The 27,432-nt window shown below is 45.4% G+C and overlaps 1 protein-coding gene across 2 annotated transcripts in view; it reads left to right on the top strand.

Moving 5' to 3' along the window:
* Positions 1-26,168, top strand: part of pik3c2g (phosphatidylinositol-4-phosphate 3-kinase catalytic subunit type 2 gamma) — a 178,380-nt gene extending 152,212 nt beyond the window's left edge. For both annotated transcript variants that reach the window (XM_033039517.1, XM_033039516.1), the window contains exons 30-34: positions 5,007-5,124; positions 11,354-11,423; positions 11,566-11,666; positions 19,574-19,699; positions 25,062-26,168. In XM_033039517.1, the coding sequence (XP_032895408.1) occupies positions 5,007-5,124; positions 11,354-11,423; positions 11,566-11,666; positions 19,574-19,699; positions 25,062-25,214 (568 nt within the window). In that variant the 3' untranslated portion in view covers positions 25,215-26,168. The remainder of the gene's footprint in view (positions 1-5,006; positions 5,125-11,353; positions 11,424-11,565; positions 11,667-19,573; positions 19,700-25,061) is intronic.
* The last annotated feature ends 1,264 nt before the right edge of the window (positions 26,169-27,432 follow it).

Here is a 27,432-nt window from a genome sequence, read left to right as displayed (position 1 = left end):
CCTTAAACCTACAGTATGTCCTCTGCTTCACAATTCCCCTACTCTGGGCAAGGGACTCTGTGCATTTACCCTATTTATTCTTCTCATGATTTTGTACACCTCTATATCCTCTCATGTACACCCCTCATCCTCCTGCGCTCCCAGGAATAAAGTCCTAGCCTGCTCAACCTCTCCCTTTAACTCAGGCTCCTGAGTCCCGGCAACATCTTCATAGATCTTCTCTGTAATCTTTCCAGCTTAATAATATCCTTCCTATAGTGGAGTGACCAAAACAGAACTCAATACTCCAAATGTTCTTAAATCACCACCTCCACCTGGCCTGCTAAAGATTAAATGTGGGGCGGCACAGAGGCTCAGCAGTAGAGTTGCTGCCTCACAGCGCCAGAGACCTGGGTTTGATACTGACCTCAGGTGCTGACTGAAAGGAGTTTGAACATTCTCCCTGTGACTGCGTGGGTTTCCTCTGGTTGCTCTGGTTTCCTCCCACACTCCAAAGATTTGCAAGTTAATTGGCCTCTGTAAATTGTCCCTAGTGTGTAGGATAGATCAAGTGTACGAATGATCGTAGGTCAGTGCGGACACAGAGGGCCGAAGGGCCTGTTTCCACACTCAATCCCTAAACTAAATACTGCCCCACTGTCAATAGACAAATAAACTAATTCTTGGTCAAATTAAACGTGTTTTGAAAACCTAAACCTCCACTGGCAAAGTAAAATATGGTTATCCAAAGCAACTGTTTCAAGCTTCCCAACCCTTGCAGGAAGCAGGTCAGAAATAGGAGTTTAAAGGGCCTGTCCCACTTAGGTGTTATTTGCGCTTCATTTACGTGACATCATTTACGTGTCACGACGCACGATGCGACATCGTTTACGCGCACGTGATGCGCGCATGGCGTGCATTACTCGTGCATGGCGCGTGGTGAGACGTGGTGATGTAGGCAGTGACGCGCGGTCGCACACGACGCCCCTGGCTACGTGTGCTGTCTATGTAGAGTTTGTACGTTCTCTCCGTGACCTGCGTGGGTTTTCTCCAAGATCTTCGGTTTCCTCTCACACTCCAAAGACGTACAGGTTTGTAGGTTAATTGGCTTGGTATAAATGTAAAATTATCCCTAGAGTGTGTAGGGTAGTGTTAATGTCCAGGGATCGATGGTCGGTGCGGACTCGGTGGGCCGAAGGGCTTGTTTCCACGCTGTATCTCTAAACTAAAAAAAATAGGTTGCCATCAGTCTCTTGAGAAAAACTCAGAGTAGTTGTAAGCATCTTGACCTATACATTTTCTCATGTACTGCAACATTTATATGCACCACTCGATAGATTTGTTTCAAGAACATCAGTGGCATTTATTGCATTGGTTGTTGAGGTTCGTATCTCAGTCTTCTGCACTAGTAGACAAGGCATCCATGCATGTACAGAAGGATCATTGAGATGAATGTGTGCCTTGGTCAACTCTTCTGAGAATCTCAGCTGCTACACAGACTACAGGTATAGTGTGATCTGTTCCTGCAGAACTAGGCAGTAATTTACAGGGGTCTGCCTGGTCAGACCTGAGAATGAATTGACTGAATTGATTGAAAAATACAGCATGGAATCAAGCCCTTCGGCCCATCGTGTCCATGCTGACCATCGATCTCCTGCTCACACTAGTTATCCCACTTCACATCAGTTTACTTTAGAGATACAGCATGGAAACAGGCCCTTCGGCCCAATGAGTCCATACTGACCATCGATCACCCGTTCCATGTAATCCAACTTTCGCGTCCACTCCTACACACTCGGGGCAATTTACAGAGGGCCAATTAACCTACAAACCCGCACGTCTTTGGGATGTGGGAAGAAACCAGAGCACCCGGAGGAAACCCCTGTGGTCACAGGGAGAACGTGCAAACTCCACACACAGACAGCACTTGAGGAAAGTGTGATAACATGGAACTAGTGTGAACGGGTGATCGATGGTCGGCATGGACTCGATGAGCCACTTTCCATGCTGTATCTACAAACTAAACGATTGTATTTCAAGAGGGATAATCGCAGTTCAAATGCTTGTGATGTTGCTCAAAGCAAACATAAATTTCAGTCAAAGAATTAATTTCTCTCATGCAGAGATCGAAGACAAAGAGGTTTTGCCTTTGATTGATTCACGTGCATGATCTATTCCAGCCACGATAACAAGGTGGAATTCTCCTTCGTCTTATGCCGCAATGAGGCAGAACAAGGCCAGAGTATGATTCCACATTTCAGCACATTTCCTCCTGACATCAGCAAGCTTGCTGCTTGGAATAGACACACTGGTCCATTGTGTCATGGGGATCTATCTGAAAGGCTGACACAAGAGACTGCAGATGCTGGAATCAGAACCTCGTTACGAAATGCTGGAGTAACTCAAGCTGGAAAGGGTGCAGAGAAGATTTACGAGGATGTTTCCAGGACTCTAGGGCCTGAGTTATAGGGAGAGGTGGAGCAGGCTTGGACTCTATTCCTTGGAGTGCAGGAGGATGAGGAGTGATCTGATAGGGGTGGACAAAATCACGAGAGGAATTGATCGGGTCGAATCTCTTGCCCAGAGTAGGGGAATTGAGAACCAGAGGACATATTTTTAAGGTGAAGGGGAAAGATTTACTGTAATAGGAATCTGGGGGGTAACATTTCCACACAAAGGGTGGTGGGTGTATGAAACGAGGTAGTTGAGGCAGGCTCTATTACAATGTTTAAGAAACATTTAGGCCTGTACATGGATAGGACCAAACGCAGGCATGTGGGACTAATGTAGGTGTGATATGTTGGTCAGTGTGGGTCGAAGGGCCTGTTTCCACGCTGTAACACTCTGTTGCTCAGTGGGTCAGGCAGCACCTGTGGTGGCAATGGACAGATGATGTTTCTGGTCATGACCCTTCATCTGGACCAAGATGAAGCAGTCCATATTGGAGGGTCCCAACCCAAAAACTTTGACGGTCCACGTTCCTCCACAGATGCTGCCTGGACAGCTGAGCACCTCCAGCAGCTTGCTGTTTGTGGGCTGAAATGATGTTGGAAGCAGAGCCCCTCATCGTCATTAGGCCCAGGGGAAGTGGGATGAATCATGAACAAGTCAGGCTTAAAGATCAACATCTGCGTTGCAAGTTTTAATGATTTAGTAATAACTTGGAGGCCACAGTGGTGATTGTTTATGTAGTTATTCTGTAGCATTTCCCTATTATCATTAAGGAGAAACGATCATCTGAGTTCACATCACCATACCCAATGAATAAATAACAATAATTCTGTATTGCCATGAAGCCATACAGAATGGAAACAGGCCTTTCGGCCCATCGAGCCCCTACTAATCATCCAGAACCCATTTACATGAATCCTATTTTATTTTCAACCCATTCAGCGGCACGGTGGCGCACCGGTAGTCAGAGACCCGGGTTCGATCTTGACTACGGGTGCTGTCTGTACGGAGGTTATACGTTCTCCCTATGACCTGCCTGGGTTTTCTCCGAGATCTCCAGTTCCTTCCCACACTCCAAAGACGTACGGGTTTAGATTAATCGGTATAAACAGTATCATTGTAAATTGTCCCTAGTGTATGTTGGACAGTGTTAGTGTGCGGGGATCGCTGGTTGGCGCGGACTTGGTGGGCTGAAGGCCCTGATTTTGTGTTGTGTCTCTAAATTAAAGTAAACATTCCATTGCCTGGCAATCTATTAATTGCTCTGTCAAATGCAACATCTCTAATTTCAAGTAGCATTTTCATTCCCTCTCTCTCGGTCTCTTCTCCACCCTAGTCGTTCTACTAGTTTCACTGTTCGTGTCTCTTCGTCAGCACCTTCTCCACAGCCAACAATTGTGGGCTCCTGGGTCATCGGTGTGGGCACTGATTTGTTCTGTATTTTTTCATACCTCTAGTTTCCCCATCACCCGTTCCTTCTTTCCAGAGATGCTGCCTGTCCTGCTGAGTTACTCCAACATCTTGTGTCTAACAACCTTATAAGACTTTGGTTCGGTCACATTCAGTGTATTGCGTGCAGTTGTGGTCGCCCCATTACAAGAAGGATGTGGAGGCTTTGGAGAGGGTTCAGAAGAGGTTTACCAGAATGATGCCTGGATTAGAGGGTACAAAGAGAGGTTGGACAGACTTGGATTGTTTTCTGAGCGTGCCAGTGGTTGAGCGGGGAACTGATAGAAGTATATAAAATGATGACAGGGACAGGCTGAGATAGGGACAATAGTCAGAACCCTTTTCCCAGAGTGGAAATGTCAAAGATAAGAGGGCATAGCTTTAAGTTGAGAGGGACAAAGTTAAAAGGAGATGTGTGGGGCAAGTTTTTTTACACAGAGGGTGGTGAATGCCTGGAACGCGCTGCTAGAGATGGTGGTGGAGGCAGATACGATAGTGGTGTTTAAGAGGCTTTTAGATCCCCACATGGGTATGCAGGGGTAGTGATCACGTGCAGGCAGATGAGAATACTTTACCTTGGCATCATTTACGGCATGGACATTGTGGGCCATAGGGCCTGTTCCTTTGCTGTATTGTTCAAACTGAAATGCTGACGTCATTCTGATAAAAAATCATTTGCTTAAATTCACTGGGTACCTCACCCACATACCATTTCCTGCATTTTCAGTTCTTATTTGCAAGCCTTCCCAATAACATGTTTCAGTAGAATATGCATTTTGAAAAAATCGAATAGGATGGCACAGTGACACAGTTGCTGCCATATAGCACCAGAGACCTGGATTCAATCCTGTCTACTGGAGCTGTCTGTACTGAGTTGTACGTTTTCCCCGTGACTTGCATGGGTTTTCTCTGAGATCTTCCGTTTCCTCCCACACTCCAAAGATGTACAGGTTTGTAGGTAATTGGCTTGGTATAATTGTAAATTATTCCTAGTGAGTGTAGGGTAGTGCTAGTGTGCGGGGATTGCTGGTCGGCATGGACTCGGTGGGCCGAAGAGCCTGCTTCCGCGCTGTATTTCTAAACTAAACTAAACTAAAGAATGACCGATGTAAACGTCTGTGTTCCAGATTTCCTCACAAGCCTCTGCTGGGACTGTCAACGGGGAGGGAACTGGCGAGGAAGAGAAAGGATGAACTGAACACGTACGTGAGGTATTTGCTGAATGGATCGCCTCAAGTTGCAAAGGTGAGGCGTGCAAAACATCAGTGATAAGGTGAGAGTGTCAATGTTTAACGGAGATGCGTGGGAAAGACAAAAGGGCACAGCTTTAAGATGAGAGGGGTAATGTTTAAAGGAGATATGCAAGTCACAGAGTGTGGGGGATGCCTAAAAATTGCTGACAGGCGGTGGAAACAGACACGACAGTGGCATTTAAGAGGCTTTTAGATATGCAGGGAATGGAGGGATATATGAGCTGTATTAAATTAATTGTGAATAGTATTATTTTTATTTTGATCATATAACATGCAAAACATTCGCTTTTCACTGTACCTCAGTACACGTGACTATAATAAACCTAAACCTGGAATTCAGCTGAAAATCACTCAGGCCAGACTTCCCATGTATGAAATTGGAGGATATGAAAGAATGTACGATGGGAGTGGGAGGGGTCATATCATTTTAGGCATAGATAGGGTAAACAGTCAGAACCTTTTAGCCCGGATGGGGGGGGAAAATCAAATACTAGAGGGCACAGCTTTAAGGTGAAAAGGGCAAGGTTTAACGGAGATGTGCGTGGAAAGCTTTTTACGTAGATAGCGGTGGGTCCCTTGAACACGTTGCCAGAGGTGGTGGTGGAGGCAGAAACCTTAGTGGTCTTTAACTTTTGGATATGCGCATAGATATGCAGGGAATGGAGGGATATGGATTACTTGTAGGCAGAAAAGTTTAGTTTAACCCGGCATCATGTCCGGCATGGACATTGTGGGCCATAGGGCCTGTTCCTATGCTGTACTGTTCTATGTTCTATGGTAGCGGAGCAAACTGGAAATTACAGCAAAGTAAATGACAATCACATCTTCATGTCAAACGATGTGACCCCTTCCCGGTCCTATCACACATTCCTTTATGTCCTCCAACTTCAAACATGGGAAGTCTGGTCTGCGATTTTCATCTGATTTCCCGCTTTATGTTTATGTTTATTATAGGCACGTGTACCGAGGTGCAGTGAAAAGCTATATTTTGCATGGTATCCAATCAAAATCAAATAATACTATTCATAAATACGACCAAGTCAAACTCAAGTGCAATAGGTAAAGCAAAGGGGAAGACACAGAGTGCAAAATATAGTTCTCATCATTGTAGTGCTTCAGTTCCAGAGACAAAGTCCAATGAACGCAATGGAGTAGAGGTGAATCAGACAGTAGCCTAGCTTATGGAAGGGCCGTTCAGAAGCCTGACAACAGAGTGGAAGAAGCTGTTCCTGAGTCTGGTGGTGCGCACTTTCAACAGGAGTAGAGAAAATGAGGAATGACTGGGGTGGGACAATCTATGGTCTGGAATTTTCTCCGTGTCTTAGAAGGGCATGACCCGAAATGTCACCTATCCATGTTCTCCAGAGATGCCGCTTGTCCCACTGAGCTATTCCTGCACTTTGGGTCCTTTTGGGACAAGTCTTTGATTATGTTGGCTGTTTTTCTGAGGCAACGTGAAGTGCAGATGGAGTCAAGGGTGGCAAGTCTGGTTTGTGTGATGGACTGGGCTACATCCACAACTCTACAATTTCTTGCATACACAATATGTACATAATTCCCTTTCTAGTTATAATAGTCTCTGCTCCAATAGTTGCTCATCGTATATATTTCATGCCCTAATAATCTCCTGTGATGAAAATCTCATCTTCCACGTCATTCTCCTTATAATTATCCTCAATCTTTTGTGTCCAGTTTACAATTTACCAGCCTTTGGAAACAATCTTTCACAATTTACCTATAATCAGATGCATGACCTTTGTCCCTGTTCATCACATCCAAATGCATAACTAACAAAAAAATCATTGTCTTTATTGATTTCATTGTTCGCAGTTTTAACCTCTTTAATTGAAATTATGTCATCTGTATTAATATTGATCCAAATACGTTTCAGCTATAATTACCTTTAACAGTCTAAAACTGTGAAAGTTTTATTCAAAGCGTTACTAGTGAAGATATGTCAGAGAAGAACAAAGAACGGTGCAACACAGGAACGGGCCCTTCGGCCCACAATGTTCGTACCAAACAAGCAGCCAAGATAAACAAACCTCCTCTGCCTGCACGTGATCCATATCTGAAGAAGGGTTTTGGCCCGAAACGTTGCCTATTTCCTTGGCTCCATAGATGCTGCTGCACCCGCTGAGTTTCTCCAGCACTTTTGTCTACCTTCGATTTTCCAGCATCTGCAGTTCCTTCTTAAACCCGTGATCCATATCCCTCCATTCACTGCATATCCACGTGCCTTTCTAAAAGCCTCTTCAATTGGCTCTATTGTATTCACATTCACATCACACCTGGCAATGTGTTCCAGGCACCCACCACCACTTGCCCTGCACATCTCCTGCAAACTTTGTCCCTCTCACCTTTTAAAGGCCTCTTGTCTTTGATATTTCCCTCTAAGTACAAGATTCAGACTGTCTACCTACTTATATCTTTCATGATTATATAAACATCCATCAGGTCTCCCTCAGCCTTCGATATTCCAGAGAAAACAATCCAAAACAAATTGCTCCTAGCCAACAAGACCAGAATAATATGTACAGAATAAACATATGTTCAGAGTTTGATACGTAGGCTCAATACTAATTAACTTTTAACAGCACTCTACAACTCCCTGGCCTCTAAAATAATGCATTATAGTTTATGCCTCATGCCAACCACCCAATGCATATCTAGTACACTCAGAATGGTGTGATGCCAGGAGGGATGCATCGCTGCAAACTGAGGGACTGGTTAATCGACTTCCAGTGGAGGAAGGGGATGAGGGAGGGGAGGGGGAGGGGAGTGTTTGTCGAAGTTACCTACAATTAAAGAATTCAACGTTCATACCTACATAAACTACCCAAGCTGAATATGAGGAGCGGTTCATCCAATTTATGTGGGGCCTCACACTGGCAATTTTGCAAGTCTGGCAAACTTACAACCCAAGTCAGACACAAAATGCTGGAGTAACGCAGCGGGACAGGCAGCATCTCTGGAGCGAATGAATGGGTGACATTTCGGGTCGAGACCCTTCTTCAGATTCTAAACTTACATCCCAACTGTATAAATGTTGAATTCTCTAATTTTAGGTATATTCTACAAACACTCCCTTTCCTTGCCCCCCTGCCTTGTCCCCACTTCCTCCACTAAAGGTCTGTTAACCAGTTCCACAGTTCATAACAATATACAGAATCCTTCTTGGGATCACACTGTCCCGAGCCAACAATCGGCCCAAAGGGATCCTCCCTGCCTGAGGTCATCTGTTGCCAACTTTGATTTGTCCTGGTCTTTTCTTGTATCCAGTTGTGCCCCACTCTCTACCCCCCCCCCCCCCCCACCCACAATTAGACTGAAGAAGGGTCCCAACCCAAAACGTCACCTATTCATTTTCTCCAGAGATGATGCCTGAGCCGCTGAATTACTCCAGCACTTTGTGTTCCAAGAAAGAAACTAAGCTTAATGCTCAGTACGTGAGTCCATTTGTCCGCACCTCATAGGTGAAAAACAGAGATGACATTATTCAGATCACACAAGGCAGAGTTTAGTTTCTTTGACCAGTGATGAAGTCCATGGCACAGCTGATAGAGCTGCTGCCTCACAGCGGCAGAGGCCCAGGTTCAATCCTGACCTCGGGCGCTGTCTGTATGGAGTTTGCATGTTCTCGCTGTGATCGCGTGGATTTCCTCCATGTACTCTGCTTTCCTCTCACATCCCAAAGACGTGCAGGTTTGTAGGTTAATCGGCCTCTGCAAATTGCCCCATTGCCCCTAGTGTATAGGGAGTGAATGTGCATGGAACTAGTGTGAACGGGTGATCAATGGTCAGTGTGGACTCGGTGGCCTAAAGGGCCTGTTTCCATGCTCTATCCCTAAACTAAAACTAGTTTAGATCCTGATCTTGGGTGCTGTCTGTGTGTGTGTGTGTAGGATTTACACATTCTCCCCGTGACCGAGTGAGTTTCCTCCGGGTGCTCCGGTTTCCTTCCACATCCCAAAGGTTTGTAGGTTGATTGGCCCTCTGTAAATTGCCCCTGCTGCTTCAGGAGTGGATGCGGAAGTGCGATAACATAGAACCAGTGTGAACAGGTGATCGATGGGTCGGCATGGACTCGGTGGGCCGAAGGGCCTGTTTCCATGCTGGATCTTTCAAATATTCAACTATTGTGAACAGAACAGGTTGATCGATGGTCGGCATGGACTCGGTAGGCCGAAGTGCATGTTTCCATAAAAAGACACAAAGTTCTGGAGTAAATCAGCGGGTCAGGCAGCATCTTTGGAGAACATGGATAGGTGACGTTTCGCATCGAGACCATTTCTTCAGGTCTGTTTTCATGCTGCATCTTTCAATCAATTTCAATTTTCTCTGCAATGTAAAATAGTCCAGATCTGCATTGATTTGGGCTGAGTAAACTGCTAGGAGCATTCAGCTTAATTTCCACAGAAAATTAGCAACGACCAAGGGAAGATGTGCATCAGATCACTAAGGCTCTGCACTGGAGTAAATGTATGATTATGGTTATGTATGGTTACACTAACGCAATCTTCCTTTCCACATCACCATATCAAAGAGTTAACTCCAGGGAATGCGGTACATTTGGGAATTGGAGTACATATTTCATATAATCGGTCTGAATGACAATAAAGGCTATCTAATCTAATCTAATCTAATCTAATCTAAAGGCTATCTAATCTCATATTTTCTTAAACTCACAATGACTCACAAAAACTCCTATGATATTCCTTCCCTTAAGGTCTAATCTATCAGTTTTGTGCTTCTAAGGGACTCAGGCTCCAATGGAATTGGGGTCACACGGCCTTATACCTGATTTAAGGATCCAAGTTGCGTAAAACTATAAACCAGCACCTGATTGTTCAGAAATCCCAATGACTGAGTCATTTCCTCAGTGGATTGAGTACTGGTGTACAGAGAGACTTTGGGGTCCACATCCATAGCTTCCTGAAAGCAGCAACACGAGTGGACAGAGTGGTAAAGAAGGCGGGCAGTATGCTTGTTTTCATAAATCGAGGCATTAAGTATAAGAGTCAGAAAGTCGTGATGCACCTCTAGAAAACATTGGTTGGTTCCAGGTGCATTATCTAGACAGTTCTGGTCACCCATTACTGAAAGGATGAGAACTTGAGAGGAGGTTGTGAAACTGGTGGCTCAGCACTTCAACTTCCCGTCCCATTCGGTATCCGACCTCTCTGTCCTGGGCCTCCTCCATCGCCGAAGTGAGGACCACCGTAAATTGGAGAAACAGCACCTCATATTCCGCTTGGGCAGTCTGCACCCTAGTGGTATAAACATTGAATTCTCCCAATTCCGTTAGCCCTTGCTGTCTCCCCCCCCCCCCCCGCCCCCCCCCCCTTCCTAGCTCTTCCTCAGCCCTCGGGCTCCTCCTCCTCCTTTTTCCTTTCTCCATCAGTCTGAAGAAGAGTTTCGGCCCGAAATGTTGCCTATTTCCCTCGCTCCATAGATGTTGCTGCACCCGCTGAATTTCTCCAGCACTTTTGTCTACCACTGAAAGGATGAGGAGGTTTTGGAAAGGGTAGTGAGGAGTTTTAACAGAATGTTGCCAGGATTAGGGGGTATTACCTATAAGGAGGGAATCATGCCTGAAGCCTCCTCATGGCGATCCCCGGAAACGACGACACGATGCACTCAGTGACGTGTCAGGCGACCAATTCTATCGACAAGTTGGACGACGACGGAATCCAACAGCGTCGTCTGACACACGAGCGAACAAACTTATAAGGAGAGGTTGGACAGACTTGGATTGTTTTCTCCGGATTGTCGAAGCCCGAGGGGAGACCTGATGAAGTATATTAAATTGTGAGAGGAACAGATGGGATAGACGGTTCAAATCTATTTTTCCCCCAGAGCGGGAATGTCAAAGACAAGAGTGACAAAGTTTCAAGGAGATATGCAGGTCAAGTTTTTTACACCACCTGGAACACGCTGCCTGGGGTGGTGGTGGAGGCAGATAGGATGGTGGCGTTTAAGAGGCTTTTAAGGGGCAATTTGCAGAGGGCCAATTAACCTACAAACCCACAGGTCTTTGGAATGTGGGAGGAAACCGGAGCACCAGGAGGAAACACACACGGTTACAGGGAGAACGTGCAAACTCCACACACAGACAGCACCCGAGGTCGGGATTGAACTGGGTCTCTGACGCTGTGAGGCAGCGGCTCTTCCCGCTGCGCCACTGTAACTAACACGTGTTTCTTTTCCACCTTTTGCAGAGTGATCTTGTCTACACATTTTTTCATTCTTCTCCAAACAATGAAAGGCCTTCCGCTTCGCCATCATCAGGTACTGGGGCAGCATCTACTCCTGTTCATCGTCACGTTTACTGCCGCTCGCTACATGCAGTACACATGAGAAAATGCCCGAGGAAGCAGTGTATGCTTTGAAGTCAGGGTTGAATGATCTGAAGCACCTGTTTGTTTTTCAGAGCCTGTCCTTCACCCTGCAAGGCAGCCAGCAAGCGCTCAGCTCCACATCTCCTTGGAAAACGGCAAGCTCTCCATCATGGTGAAGCACGTCACAAACATTGTAAGAACATAGTTCACACATACACCCACACACACACACACACACTGAACATACAAAGCCACCATGCTGCTGACTTTACCATCAGACACAAAGCCAAGTTGCTGCCTCACAGCGCCAGAGACCCGGGGTTGATCCGAACTGCAGGTACCGTCTGTATGGAGTTTGTACGTTTACCCCATGGCCTGCGTGGGTTTTCTCCGGGTGCCCCGGTTTCCTACCACAATCCAAAGACGTACAGGTTTGCAGGCTCATTGGCCTCGGTAAAAATTGTAAATTGTCCCTAGTGTGCGTAGGATAGTGTTAATGTGCGGGGATCGCTGGTTGGCACGGACTTGGTGGGCTGAAGGGCCTGTTCCCACCCTGTATCTCGACACTAAACTAAACTAAACAAAGCTGCAAAATCACAGCTGTATAGTACAGAAACAGGCCCTTCAGCCCAACTCGCCCCTGCTGACCCATCTAAGCTAGACCCATTTGGCCCATGTTCCTCTAAACCTTTCCTATCCATGTACCTGTCCAATTGTCTTTTAAATGTCGTTATTGTACCTGCCTCAACTACCTCCTCTGGCAGTTTATTCCATATAGCCAAGACCCTCTGAGTGAAAACTGCCCCTCGGGTTCCGACTGATTCTTTCCCCTCTCACCTTAAACATAAAACATAGAACAGTACAGCAGAGGAACAAGCCCTTCAGCCCACAATGTCTGTGCCAACATGATACCACGGCCAACTCTTTTATCTGCTTGCATATAATCCATATCCCACCATTCAATGCGTATCCATGTGCCTCTGTAGACAGGAACAAGTGCCTGTCTGGTTTATAACCTGTGGAACAAATATCCATGTACCTGTCTGGTTTAGTTTAGTTCAGTTTATTGTCATATGTACTAAGGTCGAGTGAAAAGCTATTTTGTTGTGCACTATCCAGTCGACGGAAAGACTATACATGATTACAATCAGGCCCTCCACAGTGTACTGTACAGGATAAAAAGAATTCAGATTCAGATTCAGATTCAACTTTAATTGTCATTGTCAGTGTGCATTACAGAGACAACGACATGCAGTTAGCATCTCCCTGGAAGAGTGACATAGAATATGATTTCAATAAATAAATCTATTTACATGCATACAGTCATAGTGTTTTTCCTGTGGGAGGAGTGTCCGGGGGGGGGGTGATTGGCAGTCACCGAGGTACAGTGTTGAGTAGAGTGACAGCCACAGGGAAGAAGCTGTTCCTGGACCTGCTGGTCCGACAACGGAGAGACCTGTAGCGCCTCCCCTAGGAGGGTAAACAGTCTGTGGTTGGGGTGAGAGCAGTCCTTGGCGATGCTGAGCGCCCTTTGCAGACAACGCTTGCTTTGGACAGACTCAATGGAGGGGAGCGAGGAACCGGTGATGCGTTGGGCAATTTTCACCACCCTCTGCAACGTTTAGTACAGGATAAAGCCCAGGAAAGTACGATTCATGTTAGTCCGGGGGTCTCCAGCGAGGTAGATAGTAGCTCAGTTGGTGAGATGGTTCAGTTGCCAGGTAACGGCTGGGAAGAAACTCTCCCTGAATCTGGAGGTGTGCGTTTTCACACACCTGCACCACTTGCCTGATGGGAGAGAGAAGTGGGGAGTGAACAGGGTGCTACTGACCCTTGATTATGCTGCTGGCCTTGCCGAGGCAGCGTGAAGTGCAGGTGGAGTCAATGGAAGGGAGGTTGGTTTGGGCGATGGTCTGAAAAGTCTCTAAATCTCCCCCACCACCCCCGGCTGCTCGTTCCAGGCACCCACCACCTGGGTGGGTGCCTGGAACGAAAAAAAACCATCTCATTTAAAATGTCTGCAAAGCTAATCCTCCTGAACAATCTCCGGTGCCACATAAAACATCGGTAAACATTCCCAAGCCGGCCTGTGATCCAATATGAGTCACGGCTGTCAGACAGTCAGCGAACAAATAGGAACAACTGCTTGGAAATTGTGGCACACTGTGTACACAGAAATCTGCCACAACTCATTCTGAACCAGTGACAATGTTCTCCTGTCCACCCATAAAATAACAAAGGAGGTTGAGATTTTCGAAGAGAAGGATTAGGTCTTTTGTTGTGCTTGAAAAAGGGGGGATGAATAGCTATTCTAGCACCGCGTTGATTAACGATTGGAGGACCGTGAAAAGATCACCATGCAAATGGCTGCCAGGGCCAAAAACATCTCCACAAGTGGTAAATCTTTTCTTCCTTCAGTCTGCCTCCTCGCCCAGACATTGGCAACAAGCCCATGTTAGCCCCAGGAAACATTAACAAACCTGGTACAAAGTCTTCATATGCGTCAATCCTGCACAGCAAGTGCATATATCCTCCATAAAACTCAAAGGCAGCTTGATTAAACTGCAGTGATAAATTACGTTAAATATGTTCATCTGCTGCATCTCACATATAGAGGAAAAACAGGTGTATAATTGAAAAGAGGCCCTGGAATGTAAATTGACTTGACATCTAAATAGACTGGAGGAACAGCACCTCATACTCCGCCTGGATAGCTCACGACCCAACAGTAAAAACATGGGCAACTGATCTACGAACAGAAACACTCCCCCCCTCACTTCTCTTGTGCCCTCCCCTTTTTTCCTCCCCTCCTCAAGTCAAGTCAAGTCAAGTCAAGAGAGTTTATTGTCGTGTGTCCCTGATAGGACAATGAAATTCTTGCTTTGCTTCAGCACATCAGAACATAGTAGGCATTGACTACAAAACAGATCAGTGTGTCCATATACCATTATATAAATATATACACACATGAATAAATAAACTGAAAAAGTGCAAATAACAGATAATGGGCTATTAATGTTCAGAGTTTTGTCCGAGCCAAGTTTAATAGCCTGATGGCTGTGGGGAAGTAGCTTTTTAAATTCTATTTTATCTTTAATTTATTTTTAATATGTTTTATTATTTATTATTATTTATTTATTTTTATGATACTGCCTGTAAGGGAAATTCATTTCGTTGTCTCTAACTGAGACAATGACAATAAATTTGAATACAATACAATACAATACAATACAATTCCTGAACCTAGTGGTTGCAGTCTTCAGGCTCCTGTACCTTCTACCTGAAGGTAGCAGGGAGATGGATTTGCATTCAATCTGCACCCCCCCACACACACACTCACATTCCCTTCCACCTATATTCCTTCCTCTGGCTTCACAATTCGCACCTCTTCTATTCTTGATTCACACTTTTTGTTTTTTCATCTCTGGCCTTTGTTCTTCCAATTGACAATCAACCTCCCATCATCTGCATCCACCTATCACTTAAGGACACAAAGTGCCGGAGTAAATCAACGGGTCAGGCAGCATCTCTGGAGAACATGGACAGGTGACGTTTCAGGTCGGGACAGGCTGATGTCACCCATCGCTTGCCAGACTTTGTCCCGCCTCCTCCTCTCTTCCACCTTTCTCCTCCCCTCCCCCCTCCCAACCACAATCAGACTGAAGAAGGTTCCCGATCTGAAACGTCAACTGTCCATGTTCTCCAGAGATGCTGCCTGAGCCGCTGAGTTACTCTAGCACTTTGTGTCGTTTTTTGACATCCAACATGTCAGTCCACTAGAGACCAACTACACCAAGTGTTTAGACTGCTGCCTTTTTAAGTGCCTTGGAGCATTGTATGAATAAAAAAAACTGTTGCTGCATTCTTGTTTTCTGCACTTCGTTGAATGATTGGGGCAACAAGTGACCAGAATTGAAGCAGAAATTCATCACTCTGTAATCACCAGCATAGCTGTTACAATTTGCCTCATAATGTCATAGACCCATGTAGCGTGGAATACAGGCCCTTCAATCCAACTTGGCCTCGTCGATCAAAAGCCCGGTCTTCACTAGACCCACTTGTCTGTGTTTGACCCATATTTCTCCAAACCTATCCTATCTATGTACCTCTCCAGATGTTTTTAAATGTTGTGTGTACCTGCTTCAACTACCTCTTCTAGCAGCTCATTCCATATTCGTGCCACCCCTTGTATAAAATAGTCACCCCTCAGGCTCCTAGTAAATCTTTCCACCCTCACCTTAAATCGATGTCCTCTGGTTCTTGATTCCTCCACTGGATAAAAGGCTCTATGCGTCTAACCAATCTAGTCCTCTCATGATCTCGTACACTTCAAAAAGATCACCCTCCATCCTCCTGCACTCCAAGGAATAAAATCCTAGCTTGCTTAACCTCTCCCTATAGTTCAGACCCTCGTGTCTGGCAGCATCCTTGTAAATCTTCTCCGCACCCTTTCCAGTTTAACAACATCTTTCCTACAACAGAGTGATCACAACTGAACAAAAGACGAAATGTGGCCTCACCAATATCTTGTACAGCTATAACATGACCTTCTAACTTCTATACTCAATACTCTGACTGATGTAGGCCAATGTGCCGAATGCCTTATTGACCACCAATCTACCTGTGACACCACTTTCAATGATCTATGTACCCGGATTCCTTGATCTCTCTGCTCTACAACATTGCAGGTTCTGATCCAAATCATTCATATATAGATGACAAACAGCAATGGGCCCAGCACTGAACCCTGAGGTGTAAGTGTTTGACAAAACGGTCGCTGAGTCTACGTTTTCTATTGTTAGAATTCCATTGTTTTATTTTAGTTTATTGTCACGTGTACCATGTTACAGTGAAAAGCTTTTTTGTTGCGTGCTTTCCAGTCAGTGAGAAGACAATACATGATTACAAACAAGCCGTCCGCAGTGTACAGAAGCAGAATAAAGGGATTAATGTTCAGCGCAGGATGAAGTCTATAAAGTCCAATTAATGACAGTCCAGGGATCTCCGATGAGGTAGAGGGGAGGTTATGACAGCTCTGTAGTTGGTGATAGGATGGTTCAGTAGCCTGATAACAGCCGGAAAGAGACTGTCTCAGCATCTGGAGGTGTGCGTGTCAGCAGTGACCACTGAATAACATTCGGTAGGTGAATGATCTGTGCCAGAATCAGGGATTAATACAAGCACTGGGCAGGTGTAAGAGCAACAAAGTATTGAATATGCAGAAGCGTTTAATACTGAAGCATTTCAGGAGACTGCAGTGTTTGAGTTACAGATCTGCCTTCTGTTTTCCCAGACTGATCTAAAGATAATTACGAGACAAACTCATGTCAATATGAGTAGGAGTCACCTGTGGGTCAAGCCACAGGCTTCCTTTTCTAAACTAACCCAGCCAGATTCTCACAGCATGCCAAGAGCTGCACTCTGACGCCTGCCAGATTCTAACGCCCAGAGTATTTTTTTAAACCCAGTACAGGTTTTTGTACTTTAGTGCAGGGAATTATATTTAGCCAATGGATTGTGAATTGGTGCACAAAATGATCCCATTTCCCCCAACTTCATTGTGTTCCTGCAGAGAATCATAGAATCATACAGTGTGGAAACAGGCCCTTCGGCCCAACATGCCCACCTCGACCAACATGCCCCATCAACACCAGTCCCACTTACCTGCGTTTGGCCCATATCACACTAAGCCTGTCCTATCCATGTACCTGCCTAAATGTTTCTTATGTGTAGGAAGGAACTGCAGATGCTGGTTTAAACCGAAAATGCTGGAGTAACTCAATGGGTCAGGCAGCATCTCTGGAGAAGATGGGAGGTGACGTTTCAGGTCAGGACCCTTCCTCAGACTGATTGTAGTAGGGGGTGACTAAAACATCACCTATCGATATTCCCCAGAGATGCTGCCTGAACGCTGAGTTACACCCATGCTTTGTGTCTTTTTTAATTTCAGACTGACTGTGGATATATTTGGGAATATTTGGGGTTGTATGTTAGGCTGGACAGAGGCAATAAATCAGCCAAAGGAGCAACTGTGTGTCTGCAAACAAACAGCCAACACTTTACCACACCCAGAAACCATGTAGTCTGCTCATGGGCTGAATTGTTTTCTCAGAAGTAATTAAGCGAGCCCTGCGAGACAAGATGAATGGGTGCAGATCATGCTAAATCATTCATACTGTTCAGACGGGGCAGGAATTGAACGTTGCTGTGTAATCCTGCAGTGCAGTGAGTCGTAGAGGCCTGGTTATTATTCTCCAATGTTTACTTCAGAGCTGCTCGACCAGCGAGGTTTATAGCTGTGTTGAATCTCGCCTGCTGTACTCCAGCCAAACTGATCCCCTGTCTTTTATTTCCTGTGTATTCTCCGACTATGACCTTTCGAATGACTTCAGAGCTCGGCATTATCCTCCCTCAGCTGCCTGCAGTGTTACAGCCCCTCTTCACGCTGAGACCAGCTGTTATTTGCGCAGACCTCTTCCCCCTGCTAACATCAACACCCCTGTTGCCAACACATTGGAACTAATTGTTGCACCAGCAATTTCTGCACAGTTTGCCGGATCTGCCATTCTGCGCTGATTCTGTAAACAACCTGCCCGTTGTATGATGGAATTTTAAAAACAAATAGCTTCGAAAATGAAAATATGTTTTTTTACGTTTAGGTTTAGTTTTATTAATGTCATGTGTACAGTGAAAAGCTTTGCGTTGTGTGCTATCCAAACAGATTAGATAATACCACACATAAATACAATGAGTTTGGCTCGTTTGTATTTATGTATCGTATATCTGATCTGATGATCTAATTGTACAGTGTGCAAAACAAACCTTTTCACATGACAATAATAAACCTAAACTTGGAGAAAAGGAATAGGTGACGTTTCGGGTCGAGACCCTTCTTCACTCCTCTACTTTTTTCCATGAGTAGTAGCTCTACTCAATAACCAAAAATCTGTAGCCTCCTTTTGCTCTGGTATTTCATTTAATTCACATGATTAATCAATAATGTTTTATTATTAATGTTTAATGTTTTATGTATCATTCTTAACTGCCAATGCATGTCATGTTGTCACTTGCGGGCATTGCACCTAGGCAAATTCCTTGTATGTGAATACTTGGCCAATAAACTCATCCATTCATTCATTCACTCGACCCGAAACATCTCCTATTCCTTTTCTCCAGAGATGCTGCCTGACCCGCTGGGTTACTCCAGCATTTTGTGTCTGTCTTCAGTTTAAACCAGCATCTGCAGTTCTTTCCTGCACGTAAACCTAAACCTATTTGGTCAAGATCAGGTTAATCTGACAGGTAATCATCTCAGGGACTCATTGTTTACAAAACTGTTACATTTGGATACAGGTCACCTCCATTTCCATCATAAGAACAGATATTCAAAGAAGAAGGGTCCCGAACCCAAACCGTCGCCTATCCATGTCCTCCAGAGATGCTGCCTAACATCTGGGATTCACTATTGCATTTGATGAACTGCTTTAGTTTAGTTTAGAGATACCATGTGGTAACAGGCCCTTCAGCCCATCGAGTCCACGCTGACCATTGATCGGCCGTACATTAGTTTTGTTGTCCCACTTTCGCATCCGACACACGAGAGACAATTTACAGAGGCCGATTAACTTACAAACCTGCGCGTCTTTGGAATGTGGGAGGAAACTGAAGCACCCTTCGGCCCACCGAGTCCACGCTGACTATCGATTGCCCCGTACACTGGCCACTATCCCTCGAAATAATTTACAATTTACAGAAGCTAATTAATCTACAAACCTGCATGTTTTTGAAGTGTGGGAGTAAAGTGGAACACCCGGAGAAAACCCACACGCTCACACGGAGAAAGTACAATCCCCATACAGACAGCACCCGTAGTCAGGGTCGAACCCGGGTCTCTGGCGCTGTGAGGCAGCAGCTCTCCCACTGTGCCACTCAACCAGAATACGGATTTTAATCAGAATATTTTTCTAGCTTGTAATATAGAGTTGTTAAATGGACAATATTAGAAGCCAGTGAATATTCCCACTGTTGAGTTCAAGTACTGGAAGATGGAAGCTTGGCTTTGTGACTTGCATTTTAATTGACCCCTTCTCTCTCTTCTAGTATTTACCAGATGGTTCTGCACCAGATGCATATGTAAAGATCTATCTCCTACCAGATGCAGAGCGGGTGACCAAAAGGAAAACAAACGTGGTGCCAAAAAACAGCAATCCAACGTTTAATCAGATTGTAAGTACTCTGCAGATAATTCTTTGTGACGTATTAGGGTAGAAGCAGGAAAATAAGAAGTAGGCCACTCGGCCCATCACTATGCACTACCATTCAACATGCACTACCATTCAATAGTATTGCGTACAGTTTTGGTCTCCTAATCTGAGGAAAGACATTCTTGCCATAGAGGGAGTACAGAGAAGATTCACCAGACTGATTCCTGGGATGTCAGGACTTTCATATGAAGAAAGACTGGATAGACTCGGCTTGTACTCGCTAGAATTTAGAAGATTGAAGGGGGATCTTATAGAAACTTACAAAATTCTTAAGGGGTTGGATAGGCTAGATGCAAGAAGATTGTTCCCGATGTTGGGGAAGTCCAGAACAAGGGGTCACAGTTTAAGGATAAGGGGGAAATCTTTTAGGACCGAGATGAGAAAAACATTTTTCACACAGAGAGTGGTGAATCTCTGGAATTCTCTGCCACAGAAGGCAGGTACAGGATACTGAGTTGGATGATCAGCCATGATCGTATTGAATGGCGGTGCAGGCTCGAAGGGCCGAATGGCCTACTCCTGCACCTATTTTCTATGTTTCTATGTATAATATGATAATCTTAGGACCATATACCTGTTCATTCCCCACATCTGGGGACCCTGGTTTGATCCTGATCTTGATCAGAGACCCTGGTTTGATCTTGACCATGGGTACTGTTTGTGTGGAGTTTGCACGTTTTCCCTGTGACCACATAAGTTTCCACTGGTTCCTCCTACACTCCAAAGACATGCAGGTTTGTAGGTTAATTGGCCCCTAGTGTGTAGGATAGAGTTAGAGTACAGGTGACCGCTGGTCGGCGTGGACTCGGCGGGCCAAAGGGCCAGTTTACATGCTGTATCTCTAAACTGAAACTAAACTAAGGCATCTTGAAACCTTAGGAGGAGAAGGCAGGAGAATGGGTTTGAGATAGATCAGCCATGATTGAATGGTGGAGTAGACTTGATGGGTGGATGGCCTAATTCTGCTCCTATCATTTATGAACATAATTGCAGCAAAATGTGGAGGTCTAATTATTGGAGGCTGTGATGATTTATGAGGGAATGTGTAGTCTGATATAATGGAAAGAGTGTGATTTTCATTTGTTGGGTCTTTAACACTGGGGTGCTTCCTCTCAGCTCTGAGCTGCGTCAGAGGTGGACTCAGCTCAGAGTATAGAGTCACGCCTATAGTGATGTGGGTCTGACTCCAGCACTTGCTACTGAAGGATCTTCTACAAGGAACGCGGGGTTGCAGAATCACCCGAACTGTGCCGCACCATAAGGGCATGTCACAGGTGATAGGAGTAGAATTAGGCCATTCGTCCCATCAAGTCTACTCTGCCATTCAATCATGGCTGATCTATCTCTCCCTCCTAACCCCATTCTCCTACCTTCTCCCCATAACCCCTGACACCCGTACTATTCACCAGGGCCGAGTATTAATGAAGATAACATAGAACATGGAACATTACTGCAAAAGAACAGACCCATCGGCCCACAATATCTGTGCTGGACATAATGCCAAGACCATCTCTTATCTACCTGCACATGATCCATATTCCTCTGTTCCCTGTGTATCCATAAGCCATTTCAAAAGCCTCTTAAATGCCACTATCATAACTGCCTCCACCACCAACCCCCGCAGTGCGTTCCAGGCAGTTTTAAAACAGTGTAGGAAGGAACTGCAGATGCTGGTTCACATTGAAAATAAACACAAATTGCTGGAGTGACTCAGCGGGACAGGCAGCATCTCTGGAGAGAAGGAATGGGTGACGTTTTCGGGTCGAGACCCTTCTTCAGACAAGAGTCTTGACCCGAAACACCTCCCATTCTCCCAAGGACCGCGTGGGTTTTCTCCGAATCCTCCGTTTTCCTCCCACACTCCAAAGACGTGCAGGTTTGTAGGCTTTGGTAAAATTGTAAAAATGCCACTAGTGTGTGTAGGACCATGTTAATGTGCGGGGAACGCAGTTCGGTGCGGATTCAGTAGTCTGAGGGCCTGTTTCCGTGCTAAATTAACCACGCCGAACTGAACTGAACTAAACCTCCTAATCCAGGCATCATTCTGGTAAATCTTTGGAGGAAACTATCTGGAGAACAACTGACTTAGAAGAATACCCATTGTGTTAAAGCATTGAAGCTCCCTCTGATATGCTATTAACACTTAGCATCATGTTGGAGGCCGGCAGAGGTATTAAAGATCATTTAAATCCAGTTCTCCTGGACCTAATGATCAATCTTCACTGATAAATAACAAAACAAAAGTGCCATGGAAGAGTTACAAAATTATACGATAGATTTTAAAAATTATCCTTAAAGACATAATTCTGAAATTGCTCAAATTACAACGATCAGTCAGATTATTCCATACTCCCCCGTGTATAACTATTTTTAGTACACTTGGCTGCCATTCTAGACAATTACATTGTACACAGTGTGAATCTCAAAGTCCTCGGAGTTCATGAGTAAAATTAATAAATCTCTTGTAAGTCGTTTTTATGGACTGGGGCAGGAGATCAGCCGCGCGGCTACGAAATGGGTTTAGCATTTGCAGCCGGAGTTTATTGGATTACCGGCTCAGCAAATTTGGATCGGCCAAATTGGCTGGAGGGGATTGTAGCAGTACTGCTCCGTAGACTCAGCAAAGCTGCCAACTGCAGGTGCCTCGCAAGCCTATAAACCCCTCTCGTTTTGTGACTGGTTTTCCATACACCAATTCTGCCAAACAAGTGAAGTCATTTTGAGGTGGATACAAGGAACTGCAGATGCTGGTTAATACACAAAAGGACGCAGAGTGCTGGAGTAACTCAGCGGGTCAGGCAGCATCTCTGGAGAACATGGATTGGCGATGTTTCGGGTTGGGGCTCTTCTTCAGACTGAAAGTTGGGAGGAGGGAACTAGAGGTACAAAAAGGCCAGAACAAAGTAGGGCTGGCAACAGATTACCAAGGAAGAGTGGAGCCTTGGCTATGTCCTAAAGTCATTTTGAGTATATTTTAGTACCTTAAAGACTACTACTACCAGTAGAAGTCCAACACGTTACAAAGTTGGAGAAAACTTTTCTGATCACCTGAGTGTGGCTAGGTTCTTGCTCATGCTGCTTATCCAAGTAACATCCCTCATTTCCCCATGTATCCCCCTTGTCCTCTCCCCCTGTCCACCTATAACCCTTGCCCCAGCTTTACATTTCACTCCTCCTCGTCTCTCCATATCTGTCACAAGGAGATGCAGATGCTGGAATCTCGAGCAAAACACAAAGTGCTGGAGGAACTCAGTGGGTCAGGCAGCATCTGTGCTGGGAAATGTACAGGTGACGTTTGGGTTGGGATCCTTCTTTGGATTTATGGAGTAGGCGGAGAAGGCTGGAAAAGAGAGGTGGGGGTGGGACAAAGCCTTGTGACTGATAGGTGGGATACAGGTGAGGGGAGGGAGTGGTGGGGGGGAGGGGGGGTGACAGTCAGATTGGTGCAGTAGAGTACCTGGTGTGAGAAGAAACAAAGGCAGTGTTACATGGCCTCAAGTTTGTGACGGATAGACAAAGGTCAGGTCGATTTGGACAAGTACATGGATAGGAAAGATCTGTGCACTCAGAAGGTGGTGGGTATATGGAACGAGCTGCTAGAGGAGATAGTTGAGGCAGGTTACCAGAACAGCATTTAAAAGACACTTGGACAGGTACATGGATAGGAAATGTTGAGAGGGATATGGACCAAATGCAGACTAATGGGACTAGCTTGGGTAGGGCATCTTGGTCGGCATGGACGAGTTGGGCTGATGGGCCTGTTTCCATGCTGTTTGCCTCTATCATTCCAATCCTCTCAGCTCCTATGCTGCTCCTCAGCTTGTGACTTAATGGGGAAGGAAACCAAATGAAACAAGTCGTCAAGTTAAGGCAACTTTATTTGTCACGAGTTGTGCAGTGAAATGAAGGTGGCAATGCCTGCGGATTGTGCAAAAAATACAGAACAGAATAGAACAGAATCAGTATTTACATGTTAGAAAATATTTTTTTACAAAAAACACAACACAACAGTAAATGAGTACAGTAAATTAGTCCCTGGTGAGATAAGAGTTCACAGTCCTGATGGCCTGTGGGAAGAAACTCCGTCTCATCCTCTCTGCTTGTCACAGCATGACAGCGGAGGCGTTTGCCTGACCGTACCAGCTGGAACAGACCGTTGCTGGGATGGTAGGGGTCCCCCATAATGTTGCTGGCTCTGGATCTGCACCTCCTGGTGTATAGGTCCTGCAGGGGGGTGAGTGGAGTTCCCATAGTGCGTCCAGCCTCTACTCTCTGCAGAGCCTTCCTGTCCAGAGCAGTGGGTAATGTCAGGATGCTACAGCTGTTTTCCCGTTTTCAAGCTTAGTTTTCTACTGAATATATCTGGAGGAATCAATTGATGTTCTGGATACAATTAGCATGCACAAACTAGCCCGTTATAGATGGCATGCATTTCTTCTAGTTGGATACACTATTGCATTGTTTAGTTTAGTTTAGTTTCGAGATAAAACGTGGAAACAGGCCCTTTGGCCCACCTAGTCTGCACCGACCAGTGATCCCCGCACACTCCTCCTATCCTACACGCACTCGATTTCATCCCACACTCCAAAGACGTACAGGTTTGTAGGTTAATTGGCTTGATGTAATTGTAAATTGTCCCTAGTGTGTCGGGTAGTGTAAATGTGCGCCGATCGTTGGTCAGCGTGGACTTGGTGGGCCTGTTTCCGCGCTGTATCTCTAAAACTAAAAACTAAAACTACTCAATGATCAGCAAGTTCCTAAACCCGGCTCATGCAGAAAGTATAATCAGGGCTGAGGGTTCTGTCCGGATGTGTGGGGACCCTTCAGCTTGATTCCAGGGTTGGGCACAAAATGTCATTTGACCACCCCCTCCCCCCCCCCCCTTACCTGTACCCACCTATCACGTGCCAAGGTTTCTCCCACCCCACCCTTTTCCCAGCTTTCTCCCCTTTGCTAAAATCAATCTGAAGACCGCAAGACCATACGACATAGGAACATAATTAGGCCATTCGGCCCGTCGGGTTGCTCCACCATATGATCATGGATGACCCATTTTCCCTCTCAACCCCATTCTCCTGCCTTCTCCCCAGGACCTTTGACGCCCTTGCTAATGAGGGAAGGGTCCTGAGCCGCTGGGTTCCTCCAGCATTTTGGGTGTTGCTCAAGGCTCCAGCTGGTGTCTCCAACTCGAAACACCTTTAAAGCAGGTGAACAAAGCAAATTACTTCTTCAGGCAAGAACTCGCGCTGAGCTAAGACATCTGGAAGATTTAGATATGAGTGGGATTGGACCGTAATGGCACATGTCATCTTTACCGTTTACAGCTGGAGTACGTTGGGATTACAGACCTAGCAAACCGAGTCATCCAGCTGAGTGTGTGGTGCAGGCAGACTCTACTGGGAGCTGTGAATATTCCCCTCTGGGAGGTAACGTTGGAGCAGGAGAGGTGGTACAGACTGGGCAATTCCTTCGTCTGATTGTACCCTTGCAGGAAGAGCATAAGGTGAGCACAGGCCCTACACAGGCAGGGCTTCCTTCCATAAGGTAGGGTACTGTCAGATTCACCTCTATCCCAATGCAGGCACTGGACTTTATCTGTGGAACTGGTGAGCTACATGCTGAGAACTGCACGCAGACCCCCATCACCACCATTGATACCATCTACACTTCACGCTGCCTCGGAAAAGCAGTCAACGTAATCAAAGACTTGTCCCACCCTGGTCATTCCTTCTTCGCCCTGCTCCCATCTGGCAGAAGGCACAGAAGCATGAAACGTGCACCACCAGAGGAGCAGCTTCTCCCCCTCTGTTATCAGGCTTCTGACAGCACCCTGCCTTCCATAAGCTGGGGCACTGTCCGATTCACCTCTACCCCATTGAGGGCTTTGGACTTTGTCCCTGGAACTGGAGCAGTACAATGCTGAGAACTATATTCTGCACTCTGTATCTTCCCCTTTGCTCTACCTATTGTACTTGAGTTTGACTTGATTGTATTTATGTATAGTATTATCTGATCTGTTTGGACAGAGTGCAAAACCAAGCTTTTTACTGTACCTCAGCACACGTGGCAGTAATGAACTTAAACCGTAACCTGTATTGAAAGTCTGCTAACGACAGATACTCTATTACTCTATTTGATTGTTTGTTAGTGATTGCAAACTTAGACGATATAAGCTGCCAATTCAATATAAATGTTGCGTATCAGCTGTGCAGGTGTTAGCAGATCTAACATTTAATTTGTGATTTTGTATGAAGCTGAATATAAAGGTTTGCTTAACTACCGATCTTCAAGTGAGATTTTCAAAGAGGTAAAGAATTCACCATAACTTTTTTCAAACCACTGAAAGCTGTAAGGTTTGAAGTAAATTGACACAGATCCATGAAAATCCTTAAACAAAGTATGTATAATAAAAGGTTCTGTGAATACTGTAAGTATACTGTGCTGCTGCATTATTTTAAATGATTTGATGGGGGAAGGGTTTAAATGTGACAGTGGTAGTTATGAGCCTGACAGCAGCTGGTATTATGTCTCCCGTGGTTCCCATTTCATTTATTTGACTTCAATGCGGATAATTTAAGGAGATATTAAATGGCTGCCAGTATGTTTAGAGATACAGCACGGAAATAAGCACTTCGGTCCACTTAGTCCAAGCTGACCATCGATCACACTAGACCATTCGACTTTTAGACTTTAGAGATACAATGTGGAAACAGGCCCTTCGGCCCACCGAGTCCATGCCAACCAGCAATCACCCGTACACCAACACTATCCCACACACCAGTGAAAATTTACAATTTTACTGAAGCCAATCAACCTACAAGCCTGTACGTCTTCGGAGTGTGGGAGGAAACCAGAGCACCCAGAGAAAACCCATGAGGTCGCAGGGATAACGTACAAACTCCGTATAGACAGTACCCATAGTCAGAATCAAACCCAGGTCTCTGGTGCTGTAAGGCAGCAGCTCTACCGCAAGGCCATCGTGCTGCCCATTGTATCATCCACTCCCTACACCTTAAATGTAATTTTACAGAGGCTAATTAACCTGTAAAGCCACAATTCTTTGGGTGTGTGATATATATAAATGATTTGGATGTAAACATAGATGGGCTGGTTTGTAGGTTTGGCGGTGACACCAAGTTGTACTATCATACAGAACGGAAACAGGTCCTTTGGCCGAACTTGCCCATACTGGCAAAACTTGCCCATACTGGCAAAACTTGCCCATACTGGCCAAAATGCCCCATCTCCATGAGTCCCACCTATCAGCGTTTTGCCCATATCCCGCTAAACTGTGACTGTCAAATTGATTTTGAAGTTCTCATGCAAGGCATGTGTTCCTCGACCTCATTCCACTGACTTTGTTTGTCCAATGCTTGACTTGTGTCCAAGAGGAGATGAGGAATGATATGAAAAACTAAATCACATTTATATGGGTTCAGTATGTTGCCTGGGCTTGTGGGCTTGAATTATAGGGAGAGGTTAGACAGCTAGGACTTTTTCTTTGTCGCGTAGAAGGCTGAGGGGTGACCTTATTGAGGTGTAATAAATCAAAACGCTTTTCCCAGGGCAGAGAGGTGAGAGGGTAGGCGAGGTGAGGCTTAAGATGAGAGGATAGAGTTTTCGGAGGGACCTCAGGGAGATTTTTTTCTTCTTCAGAGAGTAGTCTGTATCTGGAATGCCAGGAGAATCTATAGA

Source organism: Amblyraja radiata, chromosome 21, assembly GCF_010909765.2.
Source record: "Amblyraja radiata isolate CabotCenter1 chromosome 21, sAmbRad1.1.pri, whole genome shotgun sequence".
NCBI classification, from domain to species: Eukaryota; Metazoa; Chordata; class Chondrichthyes; order Rajiformes; family Rajidae; genus Amblyraja; species Amblyraja radiata.
Note: the sequence above shows the minus strand (reverse complement) of the source record. Positions and strands in the feature narration are given on the sequence as shown.